Source organism: Rhipicephalus sanguineus, chromosome 11, assembly GCF_013339695.2.
Source record: "Rhipicephalus sanguineus isolate Rsan-2018 chromosome 11, BIME_Rsan_1.4, whole genome shotgun sequence".
NCBI lineage: Eukaryota > Metazoa > Arthropoda > Arachnida > Ixodida > Ixodidae > Rhipicephalus > Rhipicephalus sanguineus.
In genome coordinates, this window is record NC_051186.1 from 53,229,426 (window position 1) to 53,248,501 (window position 19,076).

The 19,076-nt window shown below is 49.1% G+C and overlaps 1 protein-coding gene across 1 annotated transcript in view; it reads left to right on the plus strand.

Moving 5' to 3' along the window:
- Positions 1-19,076, plus strand: part of LOC119375034 (kelch-like protein 10) — a 33,326-nt gene that overhangs the window by 11,774 nt on the left and 2,476 nt on the right. The window contains exons 4-9 of the mRNA XM_037645233.1: positions 1,930-2,132; positions 3,544-3,622; positions 7,502-7,704; positions 8,865-9,033; positions 10,752-10,912; positions 18,191-18,369. Of these exons, the coding sequence (XP_037501161.1) occupies positions 1,930-2,132; positions 3,544-3,622; positions 7,502-7,704; positions 8,865-9,033; positions 10,752-10,912; positions 18,191-18,369 (994 nt within the window). The remainder of the gene's footprint in view (positions 1-1,929; positions 2,133-3,543; positions 3,623-7,501; positions 7,705-8,864; positions 9,034-10,751; positions 10,913-18,190; positions 18,370-19,076) is intronic.

Genomic DNA, 19,076 nt, shown 5'->3' on the forward strand with positions numbered 1-19,076 from the left:
TCGGTGAACCGTCTACGCTAATTCTCTCTGGGCGGGGCAGTGATGGCTGTGGGTGGAGCTTGTATTTATTCTTAAGATTGTAACTGAGTATACTGATTGTAAGAACAGCGCAACAGACAAGGACTGACGAAGATAACACACACAGCGCTGACTTTCAACAACGTTTAATAGTGAGCATAATTATTCTGTTCATGATGATAAAGGAGGGCCTCCGCGGAATTCTGCCTGCACCCTTGTTAATGGCAGAGCTGTTTAAAGGGACACCAAAGGCAAATAACAATTTATGTCAGAGTGAAAGCTCAATGTATGACAGCGTCTAAAACGGCAATATTATCAACAGCAGTGCCCTACTTACCGATAAATTAAGCTAAATGTATCACACGATGAGCGCCACGAGCGGCACATTTTGGAAATGATCCCGATGACGTGAGAGAGTCCGACTACAATTAATCACTCCTAATCAAACTAGCTGCAATAAAAAACCTTCCGTGCATCAAGAGACGTAATAAAATGCTGCTTGTTCGTTTCTGTTTGATTCATGGAAAAAAGAACCTCTTTGGCGTTGCCACGGGGAACGGCGCGCGTGGTTCAAAGGTTCCGTTTTCGCCGAATTGCGCTTCGCCCGGCACCCTGCTTCGCTCACGCGGTCGCGTGTCAGTGGTACTTTCGGTATCGCGTACTGCCGCGTGTGTTTTTCGCGCTCGTGAAAGTCGCTCTGACAGAAAGTTCGACAAAATGCCGCATGCATGTGATGTTGCCGGATGCCCGAATGGCGCACGCCGCCAGTGCATGCCACCGCGCAGTAAAGGCGGGCAACGTTGGGCACGGCAGCAGTGACGTGAGAAACACCGCTTTCAGGCGGGTGATTTGAAGTGCGCTAACGCGATGCGGACCACTAAAACGTGATTTTATTTCAAAAGAAGCACTTCCTTGGCGCAAAAGTAGCACTACAAAGGTTTCTGGACCGCTATTTCAACAATCGCCGTCGACTTAATATTTGCCTTTAGTGTCCCTTTAAGCTCGAAGTGAGGCCGGTGTTGTAGACAGAAAACTCGGCGGGTAATCTGCCAGCTCCTAGCGTAGCGTAGCCATGCATAGTGTAGTCACGGCCTCTCGATGAAAAACACACGTGTGTTTTTCATCGAGTGGCCGTGGCATAGTATAGCAGGAGGGTGAGAGGGGGAAGTGAGGAGAAGTGATGTGAGGGTGAGAAAGGGGAAAGGTTAGAGCATGGCATAGCCTTGTATTGTAAAATGTATGCGTCATACAGACAGTGGGTATGTGCCAGGCAGCTCCTAGGATAGCATAGCTATGCACAGTATAGTATAGCGAGGGGGTGGTGGCAAGGGCAAGTGAGGCTGAGGAGGAGTGATGTCAAAGATAGGAGGAAGGAGAGGAGGAGGGAGAGGGTAAATCATGACATCGCCATGTATAGAACAGTTTAGCAGGGCTTGGGAAAGGGAAGTGGGGATGAGAAGGAGTAACGCCAGGGTTAGGAGGAGGGACGGCAATATAGAAAGAAAGAAAGAAAGAAAGAAAGAAAGAAAGAAAGAAAGAAAGAAAGAAAGAAAGAAAGAAAGAAAGAAAGAAAGAAAGAAAGAAAGAAAGAAAGAAAGAACTCAATCTGCGTTTGCAAGATGGTGGTGCTTGCTCTCCATCTCCGCTGGCAGGGGCGTAGTCAAGGGGGGGGGGGTTGGGGGGTTCAAACCCCCCCCGAAATTTTTCAATTTTGCTTGCGTATATAGGCACGCACACACACAAACGCACGCACGAACATACATAAAGTATGGTTGAACCCCCCCCCCCGAAAAAAATTTCTGGCTACGCCCCTGTCCGCTGGTTACTCAGATTTCACAACGCGTGGAACTGGCTGTAATTTTCTTTTTTTATAAGCAGTGCAGAAGTCGTGTCTGTGTATACATGACGCAGTTGTGGAAGGACAGCGCGCAGTTCGAGGCACTGACGCCGGAGGAGATGCGTACCATACTCGAAGACGACCGGCTGCACGCACCGAGCGAGGTGGAGGACACCTTCAAGGCCATCCTCAAGTGGATCTCCGCCGACGTGACCGCGAGGAAGATGTACCTCGCCAAGTTCCTGCCACTCGTTCGCTTTGTGCGGTGCGGCTTGTTGTGAGTGGCACGCTCGCAGTCGTCATCCGAACGTGTCTATAATAGTATAGACTATTTCACTGATGCTCTTAAAGGAGTACTGACACGATTTTGAGACATCGCAAAAGGGACATTTTACGTTTCCTTGCTAACGCTCTCCACACGCCGGAGTCGGACAACACGTATAAAGTATTTTACTTTGATTTTAAAATTTTCGTCCCTTACCATCTGCAAGCCAGCACCATCGCAATGGACATTATCCCGATGAGTCGAACTAAAACAGTTCCACGGACCCACACGGACCACTGAGTTTGCGAATTCTGCGCCCTGCATGCAGCCTAAATCGCAGAAGTCGCTGTCAGGGTCGCTGAACGACAATTCACTAATCGTTTCTACGTGCACCACGAGCAGATGACAGATCTGCCGCTAGTACGTCAGAAGTTGCTGTCTCACCGTGAGGTCACATTGCGATGACACGTCTGAGAAGCCGCCCCCTCGATATCGAAACCGAAAGTGTTCTTTTTTTAAAAGATAGCGGTATTAAAAATATATTCCATGCATTCCCAGGCACCACAATACTCTTTTTAGGTTTCTCGACACCAGTTTTGGTTGGTAAAAACTTTATTGTGGTAACAACTTTATTGCTCGACACCAGTGTTTCTTTTATTATTTCTTCGGCGCAATCCGAAAATATTTAAAATTCGTGTCAGTACTCCTTTAAAAGGACACTCAAGAGAAATGCGATTTTTCTCGTATTAGTAAATTACTGTTCCAAAATATCATTATCGCCACGCTTGCCGTAAGAAGACGCTTGGTAAACGAGAAAACATTAAAAAAAAAATGCGGGAGGCGGAGCCATCCTGAATATCCCGCACCAATCGCCGTGAAGTCATATATTTTGACGGTGTCTCTTAGTACCTATGTAGTTCCCAATAAGTAAATATGAAATACATTGTCCTCTGAGGGTGTCATTCTCCTCTGAAGGGGGGCATTCTGAATATTTAATTCTGAATTCTGAGCTTATTTACGCTAACGGACTCATGAGTCGACTCACTCAGGCTCACTCAGACTCGGGTCATGCCGTGAGTCTGAGTCTGAGTGGGTCCGGCTGAGTAACATTTTGGTGAATTCCAGTTTGAGTGAGTCCGCCTTAGAAAAAGCTCAGTGAGTCTGAGTCCGGGTGAGTCAGGTTGAGGAAAACTTTGGTGAGTCTGAGTCCAAGTGAGCCCTCAGAGCAAAACATACATCTTGAGTGAGTCTGAGTGAGCTCCAACTTTTTTTGCCGACCTATGGTTACCGATTCATTGTTAATCATTTTAGTGTCCCTTTAACTAACGAGGCGGGGACCGGCATGCAGCGGGTCCACGTCGCTTTATGAGCCCCTACGTTTCCCACAGCTTCACGGAAACGTCGTTTACATGCGTCGTTGCAGAGAGCTCGAGTACGTCCGCACCCACCCGGAAGTCGATGGTGACGTCGACATCCAAAATATCATGCACGTCATCAACCAGGTCAGTGGAACTCCTTCTCTGCTCGGCGGGTGCTTGCGTTCTGTGCTGATATGCAAAATATCATTCAGCATGCCGTTGCAGCCGCAAAATATAACTTCGTCACGTGAGAACGTTAACCTCGTCGCGGCGCGACGCGTTGGGAGAAAGCAAAGCTCCGAGCACCTGTTGAACGTTTCCATGTGCTCCAGCAGTTGTCTGTCTCAGCCACTGGGGCAGCTGGGTGTCGGGGGGTTTGGGGGGTTTGGGGGTCGGGGCGTTCAAATCCCCCCCTGCCCCAAAATGTTTCAATTTTGCATGTGTATATACCATATACGCACACATACAAACTCACGCATGAACATACATAAAGTATTCCCCCCTGCCCGAAAGGGACTTCTGGCTACAACCCTTACACGCGTGCTACAACATAAGAAAAAATTTAAGACTGTCATGCTAGCTGGTGACCGCTCGACCCGTAAGTACTTTTCCTGGCGAATGTTAATACTGCGCATACTCAGAGTTGAAGGTTCGTCTTTACTACCTAAAACATTACGTTTGACTGAGCAGCTTCGTCAGAATTCCTGACAAAGTCTACCAGGACGTCCAAGTTTCCCACCTAGATACCAGCGTCTCAAACGTGCGTCTGTATGAGAGGCTTTTGGTGTAGCGCGAAAGGAAACACGGACACGAGAAGGCACACAGGGACACCACACAGCGCTTCTCGTGTCTGTGTTTCCTTTCGCGCTACACCAAAAGCCTTTCATATTAGTAACCAACAATTAAGCCAACGTTACAACCCTCATCGTCTGTATGAGAAATTCAATTGTCTGAAACACTCGAAAAGTACTTGACGTCACGAAAATGAGTAAGCGCTTGGATGGAGCATTTAGGCAAATTCTCTGTGGGAAGGGCAGCGATGGCTATGGGAGGAGCTACAACATAGGAAGTCCGGAGAGGCCCCGCCCAGATGACCGAAGCACGGCAGCAGATCGCCTCCACAACTCAAGAAATAGTCCGGCTCATGCACTCGGCAATGTGTTCCGAAATCGAGGTTACGGGCAGACCGGCTCATGACGTCACTCTGGAATGCGCGCCCATTGGTGAAGGCCTGTGTGCATCCGCCCTTCAGGAGGAAATGCCGCGGATACAATAGTAGTTATATCCTACTATCGATGTGTTCTCGTCTCCGTAAACTATATACAGCACATTAGGGCTCCTCTATATTTAGGGGACCCTTAAGTCAAAAGATGTCGCTTCTAGCTACATATTTTGAGACACTGTTTAATCACAATGTCATCAGCCGCGCTGTGCGCGGCACTAAATGATGCGCTAGATGGCGCTACCAGTGCGGTTGCTCTAGATTTTTCCAGTGACTCTAGGTTGCTCTAAGGGGCTTTAGGTTGCTCGCTAGGCTTTAGCTATGTGATGCTAAATTGTTTCTAAGCTGCTTCTAGGTTGCTGCCAGGCTTTAGCTAGGTGATGCTAGGTTGTTTCTAGGTTACTTCTCAGCGCAGAGGAGTACGAGTTAAAACCACAGACAGCCACAGACACCACACGGATGTCAAAACTCCAGAGACAGAAACTCGCGCTGAAACCGAGGGTTCGCACCTCCCATAGATATACGGGCACGTCGTCGTTCGCGTGGGGCTTCCATTGCTTCGGGGTCTCCTCGCAGCCGCCGTTGCCTTTCTTGTTCCCTACTATTCTCTTGTTGTACGTACCGCTGAAGCACTCCGTACAGATGCTTCAGCTAAGCCGAAACGTGCGCACGCGGTGTTTATCACTGGGTTAATACTAGGGGTGTGCGAATATCAAATTTTTCGAATACGAATCGAATACGAATATCCACCTTCGAATATCGAATCGAATATCGAATATCAAAGGAAAAATGCCTCAACAGTAACAATATTTTATTTAACATGTGGCTATTTGAAAAAAAAAAAAACATTAACAGCCTGACTGGCAACAGAACATACACTGCTATCTCCAGAACACAATGTCCAGGCTAGCACAATGCACATCACAACACAAGCAAATATCACGGCACAATGAAAGTAATGACTACATGTTATCATCAAGAAATATGAGTTGCTCCACATGATCAGGCAGCAGGCGCTCCCTTCTAACAGAGACAACCCCCCCTTCCCCCTGCCATTGAAAAGGCACGCTCGCTTGGAACAGAAGTGGCTGGTATAAGGAGGTACATGGGGCAAAGCTTTGCCAGACTGGGGTATCTGAAGGTGCCTACAGTCCGCATATTGAACGAGTGGTAGTGCGGCACGTTACGGCCGCAAATTATTGAAAATGTACGGTTACATGATCGCCAACAGCGCTGCACGTCGGAGATGCACCAGCAATAAATCATACGTATTGGGCGCTCGTCGCAGGCAGATATCGTGCCTTCGTGTACTTACGATGTTTATCGCTCCTCTTGGCAACGTTTTTAGCTATACGAACGCAGCATAAATGTGGAAGACGAGTTATTTTATGCATGATAATCGAATCGCATATTCGAATTTTTCGAATATTCGAAGTTATCGAATATTCGAAACTTTTCGAATACACGATTTTGGAATCGAATACGAATATTTCGAATGTAATATTCGACGAATATTCGAAACTTTCGAATATTCGCACACCCCTAGTTAATACCGATGGTTCATTAAAGCTTTTCTCAATTACCGGTTACGTCTGTCTAGAAAAGATTTGGTATTTGCCGCCCGTCTGTTGCCTTCATTTTAAGTGGACCAACGGTGAGTAGTGGAATTTGCACAACTTCTGTGACACATACTCGTTCATGATTATAGCTTAACAGCGAAGCTGTATACCTCTCGGTCTGAAAATTTCGTGGCGTCAGCACAAAACTTCTATAGCGCGTATGTTCCACAGAAATTGGGCAAGTCCCACTACTCACCACACGCGCTCGCGTGCTCCTCTGCTAGCAGATGCGCGCGCTCCTTGTGTTTTCACCTCGGACGCTGAGGAAGGGCATTCGGAGAGGTGGACAGACGAGCCGACGAACGCAGCGTAGCGAAGGAAAGAGCGAAGCGAGTAAACGCGTGTAACTCCACCAGCGTTTGCTGTAAACTCGTGCACAACTGCAACGCCACAACTAAATTTCTACCTCTGGCAGCGCCCTCTCGAAGTTATGTTTCTAGGTGGCTTTGCCTCTAGCTGGTTTAGAGGCCCTTTAACAATTGAAGGCAAACGGCATCTTTCTTTGCAATCAGGCTTACAGCATAAAGCTCTGTATTCGTTTCAATAAAGGAAACCACATAGCGGAAACCGGCCTCTATCTGTATATTTAACAATGTATGCCGTTGAGCAAACTCTCGAAATAAAAAAAAGAGCATCAAAACCTCGTGATGGATAAAGTGCCTGTGAACAATGGGAACACCCTCTCCCACGCGTTCCAGTAATGATTAGGTTGCAGCTGCTTTGCGAAGCCCTTCACACGAGGGCTTCGAATGACGTCAAACGGCCCTTCCTTCTCCCGAGGCGTGTTTTCCGCTTTCATATATAAAAGGGAGACCCGTCTAGCAACTCATTCAGTTCAATCTAGGACTGCCACGAGTGGACCACGGAAATAACACACCAGAAGAGCAGCGTGAATACAATGCTCGATAAAAGGAACAAATTCGTCTTGCTCAAAATGGTCTCGGAACCAATCACGGTCTACCACAGCGACCACAAAGCGATTATCACTACCATTACTCTAAAGTAATAATAAAACATACCCCCCCCCTCCACCCCCAATCAGCATGTGTGGTGTTTGATACAGTTTCGCTGGACATTTACGTTCGCAGGGCGGGATGGCGGTCAATTTTTTTGTGCAGATTTGTACATGCCAAAGTTTTTACGGCTGGCTTAAACAACTCCGCTGTCAACAAATAAATGCAGACGCTGACCGAGCCCTCGATGGCGGTCGGCGAAGTCGCCGGCATCGACCTGTCCCCGAAGTTGTGGCTCACGCCTCGCCTGCCCAAGGACATCCTGTTCCTCTTCGGCGGCTGGGCAGAGAACGCCCCCACGAACGAGATGCTCACGTACAACAACCGCTCCCACAAGTGGCGCAACTTTGGCAACCAGAGCACCGTGGCGAGGTGCTTCAAATTGTTACGGCGAAAACCTTAAAGGGGTCACTAATGGGAAAAGCGAATTTTCTCGTACTAGTAAATTACTCTTTCACAATACCAAAATTGCCACGCTTGCCGCAGGAAGACGCCTGGTAAGCGAGAAAACGCGTAAAAAAAAAATGCGGGTGGCGACGCCACCTCGAAGTTCCCGCATCAGACGCGGTGACGTCATCGATTTTGACGGCGCCTACAAGGGCCCTACGTATAGTTCGTAATCGGTAAAAATGAAGTACTCTGTTTCCTGAGGGAGCCAGAGACTAGATTAAGGAAATTTCGTTGAGCTAATGTGGCCCAAATACGGAAAAAAAAAAACAACAAATGAATGACGTCACAACCAGAGATTTCGGCGGGACATTTAAAGGTGAAACTGTTGGCATTGCTTTTCACGTCTATTAATAAACCTATGGTGGTGAAATGGACGACACTGTGGTTTTCAGAGTGTAACTTGTCAGACTAAACTAATTTACCGTTTCAGTTTAGTGTCCCTTTTCGATGTCTCATCAAACGCGAAAAGTGACCATCGGCGGCGTCAACACGAGTGATGCGAAATATCATCGTCGCGTAATGACGTCACTATAACGTCACAGCTTGGCACAAATTGTGACGTCATCATGACGTCGCATGATGCGACTTCACGATATGACGTCATCACATGACATCGTTGCTTGGTCAAAGGATGGCGGATATAACCCGAAGGCAGCGCAAAACCACACTGGGGGCAGAAAGCTTTCGAAGGGGGGAGGGGTAGGCTGCCCCTTCTAATCGCGTAGTTGGGGGGAAGTGGGGGGGCAGGTAGCAAAGTCTGCCCTACGCAAATGCTGATGTTCGTCCTTGTTGGTGTGACATGGTAACAGTAAAGAGTTTGAAGGACAGGGACACAGGGATAACAACTCTTGTTGTCCTTCCTGTGTAGCTGTCCTTCGAGGGCTTTACTGTTACGTCCTCTACTTTCCCGCGGTCGGACGCGTCCCGTCATTGTTTAGCGCGGCTGTGGCCATACCTGTTGGTGCGGATACTCGTGACATGCTATGGCATTTAAAATGCCATAGCATGTCAGGACCCTGCAGTGTGATTTATTTAATTAAATGATTTACTTAAATGTTGCTCGCCGCGCGTCCATACCGCAGGGCGTACCACGACGCCGCGGTGATCGACTCGCGCATTTATTTCGTGGGCGGGTTCAGCGGCAACTGGGTCTGCAACACTGTCGCGTGCTTCGATGTGCTCCAGGCCACGTGGAGTGTCAAGGCGAAGATGGCGTATCATCGATGCTACGTCAGCGTAGCCGTTCTGCAGGCAAGCACGGGCGACGAGATGGCGCAGTCACGTGACTAGTGTAGTCCCACACAAAGTCCGGCGCTCAATGCAGCTACCCATTGATTCCCTTGACTCTTGTAGAGGCGGTGGCGCCCTCTCTTGCGCAGCGCAAGAGAGGGCGCTTTTTTTTTTTTTTTTTGTCGAGCCTGGTGGCACACTTGTCACCGCCCCGTTAAAAAGGGGACGCTCATAGCATCCATCCATCCATTCGCGCTCGATGTTGCCACGGCCGCCTGGATCGGGGCGTGCGGCGGTATACCGTCGCACGCCGATGATCCAGGCGGCCGTGATGTTGCAGAAGCGTTTTTTGCGATTTTAGGTAGATTATTGCGATTAATTTTTGGTTACTCCTATAGTTTGTTGTTTTAGACCTCGTTAGTTTATTTTTCACTGGTGTAGAGCATTGTCGGCCTGCTGCTGCAGGTACTAGGCTTATTGGAAAACTCCGCTTGCAATGGACAAATTCGAAGAATTTTTTTGCAGAAAGTGAACAGTGCGGCAAACATGTTGCCTTCTCGCGGTGCTAAGCTCGTGGGCGTGGGTTCGATTCCCGGCAACGTCGGCTGCATTTCGATGGGGACACAATGCAAATAACACCCGTGTACACAGATTTAAGTGCACGCCAAAGAATCCCAGATGGTCGACATTAATCCGAAGTCCGCCACTACGGCATGTCTCATAATCATATTGTGGCTTCCACACGAAAACCCAAGCAATTATTATTGAATACGTTGCCTTCGTATTGCAAAAAGGCCAACAGTCTAAATTTGGGGCTATATCCATCGGCGCTATCACACGTGCACTTCAGCTCCGTAGCATCGGCTGCATAGCCACATATTGTGGTTGTTGAATCTACACACACTCGTGAGATTTCGTAGCATGTAGCCCAAGGTGCTACAGTGCTTACAGTGCTTGGCTGCTGACCCGAAAGTCGCGGGTTTCGACTCGGCCGCGGCGGTCGCATTTCGATGAAGGTGATATGCTAGAAGCTGGTATGCTTTAAGTGCACGTTTAAAAACTCCAGAATTTCCGGAGCCCTCCGCTACGGCGTGCCTCATAATCATATTTATATCGTGGTTTTCGGGCGTAAAACCCGATATCAGCGGCGAAACTGTTCTTAGTCGAGGCTTACCCGTCCGTCGATGGCGCAGCGCTGGTCACATGACCTTAATAATAATATCTGGGATTTAACGTCCCAAAACCACCATATGATTATGAGAGACGCCGTAGTGGAGGGCTCCGGAAATTTCGACCACCTGGGGTTCTTTAACGTGCACCTGAATCTAAGTACACGGGCCTCAAACATTTTCGCCTCCATCGAAAATGCAGCCGCCGCGGCCGGGATTCGATCCCGCGACCTTCGGGTCAGCAGTCGAGCGCCATAACCACTAGACCACCGTGGCGGGGCAAAAAGTTCCGGTGTGGCGACTTTGGGACTCGGTAGCAAGAGGAAGGGCTGCGCCGCGCCAAGATGGGCGAGGCTCGGTGGAAAGGCGAACCAATGAGTGACGTGCAAAGATGGCTGAGGCTCGGTGGAAAGGGTGAGCTAATGAGAGCAGCGCAAGGATGGATGAGGGTGAGCCAGATGAAGAGGGCCGTCACTTCGCTGTTTCGACAGTGTTGGCGAAGTGGAGCTGGCCGCATTTATTATTTATTCTGCAGCGTACGTTGGCAAACGTTTGATGGCATCTTTGCAGGGCTACATCTATGCCATGGGCGGCGTCGACGGGAACGACTCTCCATTCACAAAGACGGTCGAGCGGTACGACGTCAAGGCGGACAAGTGGTCCATGGTAGCCCACATGAACGACTTGCATGGCTTCGCCGGCGCCGGGACGGCTCGTGGGCGCATCTACATGTGAGGGCGTTTTCCGGATTCGGTGGCTCTCGAACCGCTTCGTGGTGTGTGTGTGGGAGGGTGGGGGGTGGGGGGCTTGCCGGTTAGAACACACCAGGAGGTCTGTCACTTGCCCGTTAATGGGGACGGCAATCGCCGGGCGGATTCTAAGGGCTGGCGTCACGGCCCTCCGAAAACGCACCACGAAAGCGCGGACAATTTAGGGTTGGTCCTTTGGTGCGCCAGCGAACGCCGGTTGTGGTCCAAAGACCGAGTCAGAGCCGAGAGCCGATAACACAAACGAAAACGAAATATATTCTCGGTTAAGGCAATACAAATAACACAAACACGTGCACACTCGGCTGGTACCAGTTACAACTTCACAATATAACTCAGATGGTGTTTACACAACGGGAGCTAAACAAACAGATCACACGCTACAAATGCAATCGCATGCATTACAACTATTCAATGACCGTTAAAGTCCTGAATGTACAATGGCGTATCCAGTCCGCAATACTTGGACGGTAATTGAATGCTTCTCTTCAAGGAAACACTCACGCCAGCTCCAGCGTTGATCGTCGTAGCTCAACCGTCGTCGTGACTTGTCACGGCTCACACGGTGTCGTCATCGGATTCTTCCAAATCGACGATCGACTGACCGCACACCATCATAAACACGTCTTCTTTGGCTAACGGAGCCACACTTCGCATAACTTCACCATCACCGGGCCGACTGACTCACTCCTGTCTCGACTGCACTCTGACTCCTGTCTGGCCTCACTACTGACTGACTACCGTCGATTGCACGCTTTTATCCCTTCTCCCCTGGGTTCTAGAAGCGTCGGGATGTTTCTTCTGCGTGCAGTACAGCTAAGCCTGGAGAAAGGGCGAGAGCTTTCTCGTATGTTCGAATTGCGGCGGCATCGCTCGCGGATGCGTCCCCCCTTCCTTCCAGAAACATCTAGGATTTGCCGGGCGTTTGATCGCGTCGTCTGCGCCTGGCTCGATTGGGTGAGGAGGATGCGGCGCGCCGGCGTCTTTTGATGCTTGTTTTTTCGTCTTTTCGCGCTTCTTGGCGAGCGGTTCGCGCCGTTCTGTCTCGTAGCAGTTTGAAAGCGGCCTCGCGCGCGCTTTATAACCCGCTAATTTGTGACACTGCCCCCCACTTCAAGAATATTATCACATAATATTCAAACAACACAAATTAGCGCGCACATACACATCCAAAAATGTCCCACATACAGAGTCCATAACTCAGTCCACACACAATGCGCGTCACATTCATAATAGAACTCTTAATACAATTCCAGGGCATTTCAATGTCACAACATACAAAAGATAAACTCAAGTACATAAGTACAAGACGCCATCATATATTTCGTATAAAACAAAGCGAACGCTCAAAACAAAGCTCTTCAATTATAATGCATATACAATTATATCAATAGCATTGTACACATAAAATAACGCAAGTAACACTTGGGCTCACTAGCCATACACACTCGACACTGGGTATAATAACACAACTCACTCAAAACTCAAGGACACTTCAAACAAATTCAATTCCAACACCCTGTCCTGTTCAAACAGACTCGCGCTTGCGCCCCTTCTTTCGGTGCTCGCTCGCTCTCTTTTTGTTTCTCTTCTTTTTCTTGCGAGCCGTTCCATTTGACGGTGCCGGAGGGGGCGTCTCTGCTGGCGTCGACACATTCGACACCGGCAAGGCGTGGTCGCGTTCGTTAGAACGTTCGCGGTGCTTCGCCAACTTCTGTGCGCCGTGGTGTTCTGCTTGGACGACCACCTTCGTCATCTTTTGAGCCGCAGATGATAGTGGCCGCTCAGTTGCAACATCACCTGCTCGGCGCGTCTTCACAGGCGGTACAGCGACCGTTGGTGCTCCATTGTTGCCATTCTCTGACGCCTCGGCTTCAGTATGAGCTCTGGTGACATCCTTCCTGAGATTCTCTTCCACGGTTTCTTTTTGTCGCGGTTCCCGAACTGACGAGGGCTCCATCTTCGGGGCTTCTCCCAAACGTTCAGGATCGTATGGCCCTCGAGCTCCGTCGATGTTTCCCACGATTAGGTCAAACAGGGGGTTATCCATGCACAGGGCAGTAACTCTCCCGCTGAAGTAAGGGGTCTCAACCACAATCTTGGCTTCAGGAAGCATTCGAATGGAACTATCAAGCAGGCAAACCGGTTGGTTATTGCCTGTGAAGTCACTCTCTCGGACCAATCTCTTTCGTACGATAACAGTGGTGCACCCACTATCTCTTAATACCGTGACTTCCTTTCCACCAACTTTCCCCTTAACTGTCGGCATTTCTTTCTTTGTGTCTGTTGTCACCGCAGCACCAATGAAATCCATCTTCTTCCCGCTTTTCAGTTCGGCCAATTCATCTTTGATCGCTTCTGTTTCCTCGTTTGGCGGGGCATACGCACAAGCTGCTTGGTGGGCTTTGCTCACATCGCTTCGACATGCGTCGGCTTTGTGCCCAGTCTGACCACATTTAAAACACTTCATCACACTGGGGCGTGAGAAGTTGGTCCGACAGCTGTCAGCGCGATGACCCACGCGGTTACACAGAAAGCATCGCGGAACACTCTCCGGTGCACGCTTGTTTTCTTCAGGTGCCGATTTCTTCGACTCCTCGGGAACCTCCTTTTTTACTTTGGCCAAATTCGTGCCACCTTGCGCTTCCAAGAATTGATCGGCCAATTCAAGCATATCCTCGAGCGATTTAGCTCTTCTCTCTTTCAGATACAGCGACAGGCTCGGGTGGCAACTGGTGAGAAATTGCTCTCTGATTAAAAGCTCTCTAAGCTCACCGTACTCCTGTGCCGTCTCTGAAAGTTCGATCCACCTGTCAAAGTAATGGCTGAGCCGCGCAGCATACTGCGTTGCCGTCTCGCCATCAGCTGGCTTTCCTGTACGGAACCGATCTCGGAAGCCTTCCACGGTGAATCTAAATCGCTTCAGCAAAGCAGCTTTCACTTTCGTGTAATTAGCTGCATCGGTAGGTGTCATCCTACCGTACACACTGAGCGCTTCGCCACTCAAACAAGTGCTCAAAGCTGTTGCCCATTGCTGCTCCGGCCAATTTTGGCTTCTAGCTATCGTTTCAAACCTGTGCAGGTATGCATCAAGGTCATCTTTTCTCTCATCAAACGCCACAAGCAGTTTGCTTGGGTTCAATCGGAAGCTATGATCGTCCCTTTCGCTGCTCTCCACTCTAGCTTGCACAGGAGTCTCTGTGCGCTGCTGCAAACGGAGCCGTTCGATTTCCAATTCGTGCTGCCGTTGCCTTTCTCTCTCAGCCATCTCAGCTTGCATCTGTCTCTCTTGCGCCTCTCTTTCTTCCTTCAACTGTCGCTCCTTCGCCTCTCTTTCTTCTCTCTCCCTCTCAGCTGCTAGCCTCTCTCTCTCCAGCTCCAGTTTCAATTGTTGTTCTCTTTCTTCCTTCGCCCTCTCAACTGCCAACCTCTCTCTTTCGAGCTCTGCTGCTTTCTCTTCCTTGACCCTCTCAGCTGCCAACCTCTCTTTCTCTAGTTCTGCTTCTCTCTCTTTATTAGCTCTCTCAACCGCCAACCTCTCTCGTTCAACCGCCTCCTTTTCCTTTTGGCTCACCCACTTTCGTAGTTCGGCCCCAGAAAGACCCATCTTCTCACCAAGGGCAACTAACTTCTCGAGATCCATGATGCCCGTCAAACAAAACCTAGCCGCGTGCACAATACCTCTGCCTAACTTCGAATACCAGTACACTCTCTGCACACAGGTTAGCGAGAACGCGGTGCAGCACTCAAAAATCGTTCGCAAGCACTATCAACGTCTCAAGGCTCTTTCTCCCTACTTTGGACACACTGTGCACCAAAAAGGTCCTGTCGCGGACGCCAGAATAATTGTCACTTGCCCGTTAATGGGGACGGCAATCGCCGGGCGGATTCTAAGGGCTGGCGTCACGGCCCTCCGAAAACGCACCACGAAAGCGCGGACAATTTAGGGTTGGTCCTTTGGTGCGCCAGCGAACGCCGGTTGTGGTCCAAAGACCGAGTCAGAGCCGAGAGCCGATAACACAAACGAAAACGAAATATATTCTCGGTTAAGGCAATACAAATAACACAAACACGTGCACACTCGGCTGGTACCAGTTACAACTTCACAATATAACTCAGATGGTGTTTACACAACGGGAGCTAAACAAACAGATCACACGCTACAAATGCAATCGCATGCATTACAACTATTCAATGACCGTTAAAGTCCTGAATGTACAATGGCGTATCCAGTCCGCAATACTTGGACGGTAATTGAATGCTTCTCTTCAAGGAAACACTCACGCCAGCTCCAGCGTTGATCGTCGTAGCTCAACCGTCGTCGTGACTTGTCACGGCTCACACGGTGTCGTCATCGGATTCTTCCAAATCGACGATCGACTGACCGCACACCATCATAAACACGTCTTCTTTGGCTAACGGAGCCACACTTCGCATAACTTCACCATCACCGGGCCGACTGACTCACTCCTGTCTCGACTGCACTCTGACTCCTGTCTGGCCTCACTACTGACTGACTACCGTCGATTGCACGCTTTTATCCCTTCTCCCCTGGGTTCTAGAAGCGTCGGGATGTTTCTTCTGCGTGCAGTACAGCTAAGCCTGGAGAAAGGGCGAGAGCTTTCTCGTATGTTCGAATTGCGGCGGCATCGCTCGCGGATGCGTCCCCCCTTCCTTCCAGAAACATCTAGGATTTGCCGGGCGTTTGATCGCGTCGTCTGCGCCTGGCTCGATTGGGTGAGGAGGATGCGGCGCGCCGGCGTCTTTTGATGCTTGTTTTTTCGTCTTTTCGCGCTTCTTGGCGAGCGGTTCGCGCCGTTCTGTCTCGTAGCAGTTTGAAAGCGGCCTCGCGCGCGCTTTATAACCCGCTAATTTGTGACAAGGTCTGAAAAGAATTGCTGGAATGGAAAGAGATAGAGAAAGAAGCAGAGAGAGAAAAAAAGAGAAAGCAATATAGAAAGAGGAAGAAAGAATATAGAAAGAAAAGAAATAGAAAGCAACAGGTACAAAAACAGTTACAAGAAACAGAGAGAAAGAGAAAGAAAGAGAAATGTAGAGAAACAAAGAAGGCAACCAGCTCCGCTCTTCCTTCAGGCTTGGAACTACTAGTGCGAAGCTACCATAATATTTTTTTACTGATAGGTGTAAACGAGTATAGTGTTGTCTATATGTGATGGTAGGATGATACTAATTCCAAATTATGCTTACGCACCGTTAGACACAACAAAATGAATCCAACAGACAGGTCAGGGAAAGCATGGGGGCCATTGTTGTCTACAGTTTGGTAATAATGAAGTAAATTGAAATGAATTAGAATTAAAGGGGACGAGAAAGATATTCAAGCAGCTCCGCTTCGCGGACACCGATGAAAGAGTGAAGCTGGTGGCATTCCCTTCAACAAGCTAACGCATTTCGATGTTTTGCAAGTCTTTCAGATACGTTGTATCACAATAATAATAATAATATCTGGGGTTTAACGTCCCAATTAAACCACGATACGATTGAGAGACGCCGTAGTGGAGGGCTCCGAAAATTTAGACCCCAGTCTGAGGTTCTTTAACGTTCACCTGAATTTAAGTACACGGGCCTCAAACATTTTCGCCCACATTGAAAATGCAGCCGCCGTGGCCGGAATTCGATCCCGCGACCTTCGGGTCAGCAGTCGAGCGCCATAACCACTAGACCACCGTGGCGGAACTATATTGTATCACTGCTCTTCATTCAGCAGTCTTTGTTAAGTTAATATCCACAAGCTGCGCAGGCGCACCGTCACAACGACCAATGGAGTTACGATAGTTAGTAGCGCCGTAAGCGGCGCAACGAAACGACAAAACGGAAAGACTAGCACAGATTTTCTGCGGAGCACGCGAAAAATCTAAAAAATTATGGGAGGCTTAATCTTCGGCTTTAAGAGTTCAACGCGATAGCGATAACCGGCCCCATCCTCATCGCGCTTTGTTTCGCTTGTCATTATTTTCAGTCGCCCGGTCTCTCTCTCTCTCTCTCTCTCTCTCTCTCTCTCTCTCTCTCTCTCTCTCTCTCTCTCTCTCTCTCTCTCTCTCACACACACACACACACACACACACACACTCACTCACTCACTCACTCACTCACTCACTCACACTCACTCACTCACTCGCTCGCTCGCTCGCTCGCTCACTCACTCACTCACTCACTCACTCACACACATTCGACATACCTATAGTAAAGGTAAAGGTTTCCGCCCTCTTCAACAGCACCTTTATGACAACAGTGTACCCACTACGTGTGTGTAAGAGAATGATGATGATAGATTCTTTTATTAGGCAAAGGGAGGACCGAAGGCCACTGATCAGGAGATTGGGGGGAATGCGCGCCCTAATGTGTACGCCCTTTGTAATGGGTGGCATGCTTTAAACCAGCAGCATTTACGCGCGTGGTACTTTTTTAAGTTGCGATGCACCCACTACGTGTTCGTAAGGGAATACGTGCAGTAATGCGTGTGCCTTTTGTAATGGGTGTGCCTTTTGTAATGGGGTTCAGTGCAGTTCCAAGCAATGGAGTGGCTGTGTGGTAGAACACGCAGGCAGCCTGGGTTCGATTGTCACTCGAACCTAAGATTTTTTATTACTTATTTTATTTGCATCTTTCTCGATTTTTCGGTTGACGGACAAGATGATGACTTTTCGCTCACAACCATCGACGCCGACACCGACGCCGACGCCGGAATTTCTGAGCGAGCCCTTTAACGCTGTCGCGTTAATAAGGAGAGAAGTCATATTGATGACTACTGCACGGTGTGCTGACGACGAATCCCGAGTAGCGAGAATGGCATCGGTGATCGCGGACACCTGGACGTCGTGGAGTGCAGGTAGAAGCAGGAATTAGCAAACCAGGCACAAAAGAAATTGTATTACTGCATTCTACAGCGCAGTCGATGTGTCGCTTGCACACCTGCTTTCCTGATTTAAAAAAGAAAGTGCTTCTAACGTTTCACGAGCTGTTTTCTGCTTACTTCGGCCTAGGATTTTTGCGCACCGGAAACGTGGTTCATAATTGGAGCGCATCATGAACGTCAACAAGATGACTTCTCTCCTTATTAGTCAGACTTTCTGCGTGCTTCGCAGAAAAACTGTGTTAGTTTTTTTTTGTTGTTGTTGTTGTTGTGTCGTTTCGTTGCGCCACTTAAGATGATATTAACGACCAAACACGAACTCGCCCATCATTCAACTCCTTTAAATGATGACGACAATTCCCGAACAGCGCGGGTGGCATCGGTCATGGCGGACTCCTGGACACCGTGGAGTGCTACGACCCATCGACCGACGTCTGGACCCGGGTGGGAACATTGTCATCGCCCCGTGCCGGCCTCAAGGTGGTGGTCCACATGCACACGCTGTACATCATTGGCGGATACAACAGAACCGGACGACTCACCACCAGTACGTATATCAACACTTATCCCTGTCTCTGGTCTTCGCTGGGTCAGTCCGGCGTAGCCTTGGCGCGCGTCTTCGTCGCTCGCTGAAGCTGGCGAATAGCATCGTAGAATTGACCGACTATTTAAGGCGACACTCGCCGTCATGGCTACTGGCGGCGCTGACTGACGCTCCCACGTTTAAATGTACAGTTGCGCTCAATATGACTTGCAACACGGGAGCGCGTGGCCTTACGAGTTTAAAGTACTCCGTCCACTAGCAATTATTTCTACAACTAAACGCTGTTCTCTCACTGGGGGATGTTTCCAAATAAGAAAATAATATTAGGTTACGTAAATGAAGCAAGTTGCTGCTGTGCGCAATCATTAAACTCGAGAGGCCACGCGCTCCCGTGTTGCAAGTCATAAAGTGAACGGGGGGATGGCCGCCGCGGTAGCTCAGTTGGTAGAGCATCGGACGCGTTATTCGAAGGTCGCAGGTTCGGTCCCTGCCCGCGGCAAGTTATCTTTTCGTCCACTTTTCTTTCTTCACATTTACCTTACATTTACTACTAATATTATTCCCTATACTTGGCATTATTGTCTGTTAGTGCTCATTAATATTGAGAACAGCATTGGTAATTTAAATGCGACAGTGTTAAGAAAAACCGACATCGGCAGCATCGACCCGACAAATGGAAATAATAAAAATTAGCATCCCAGCAGAAATCA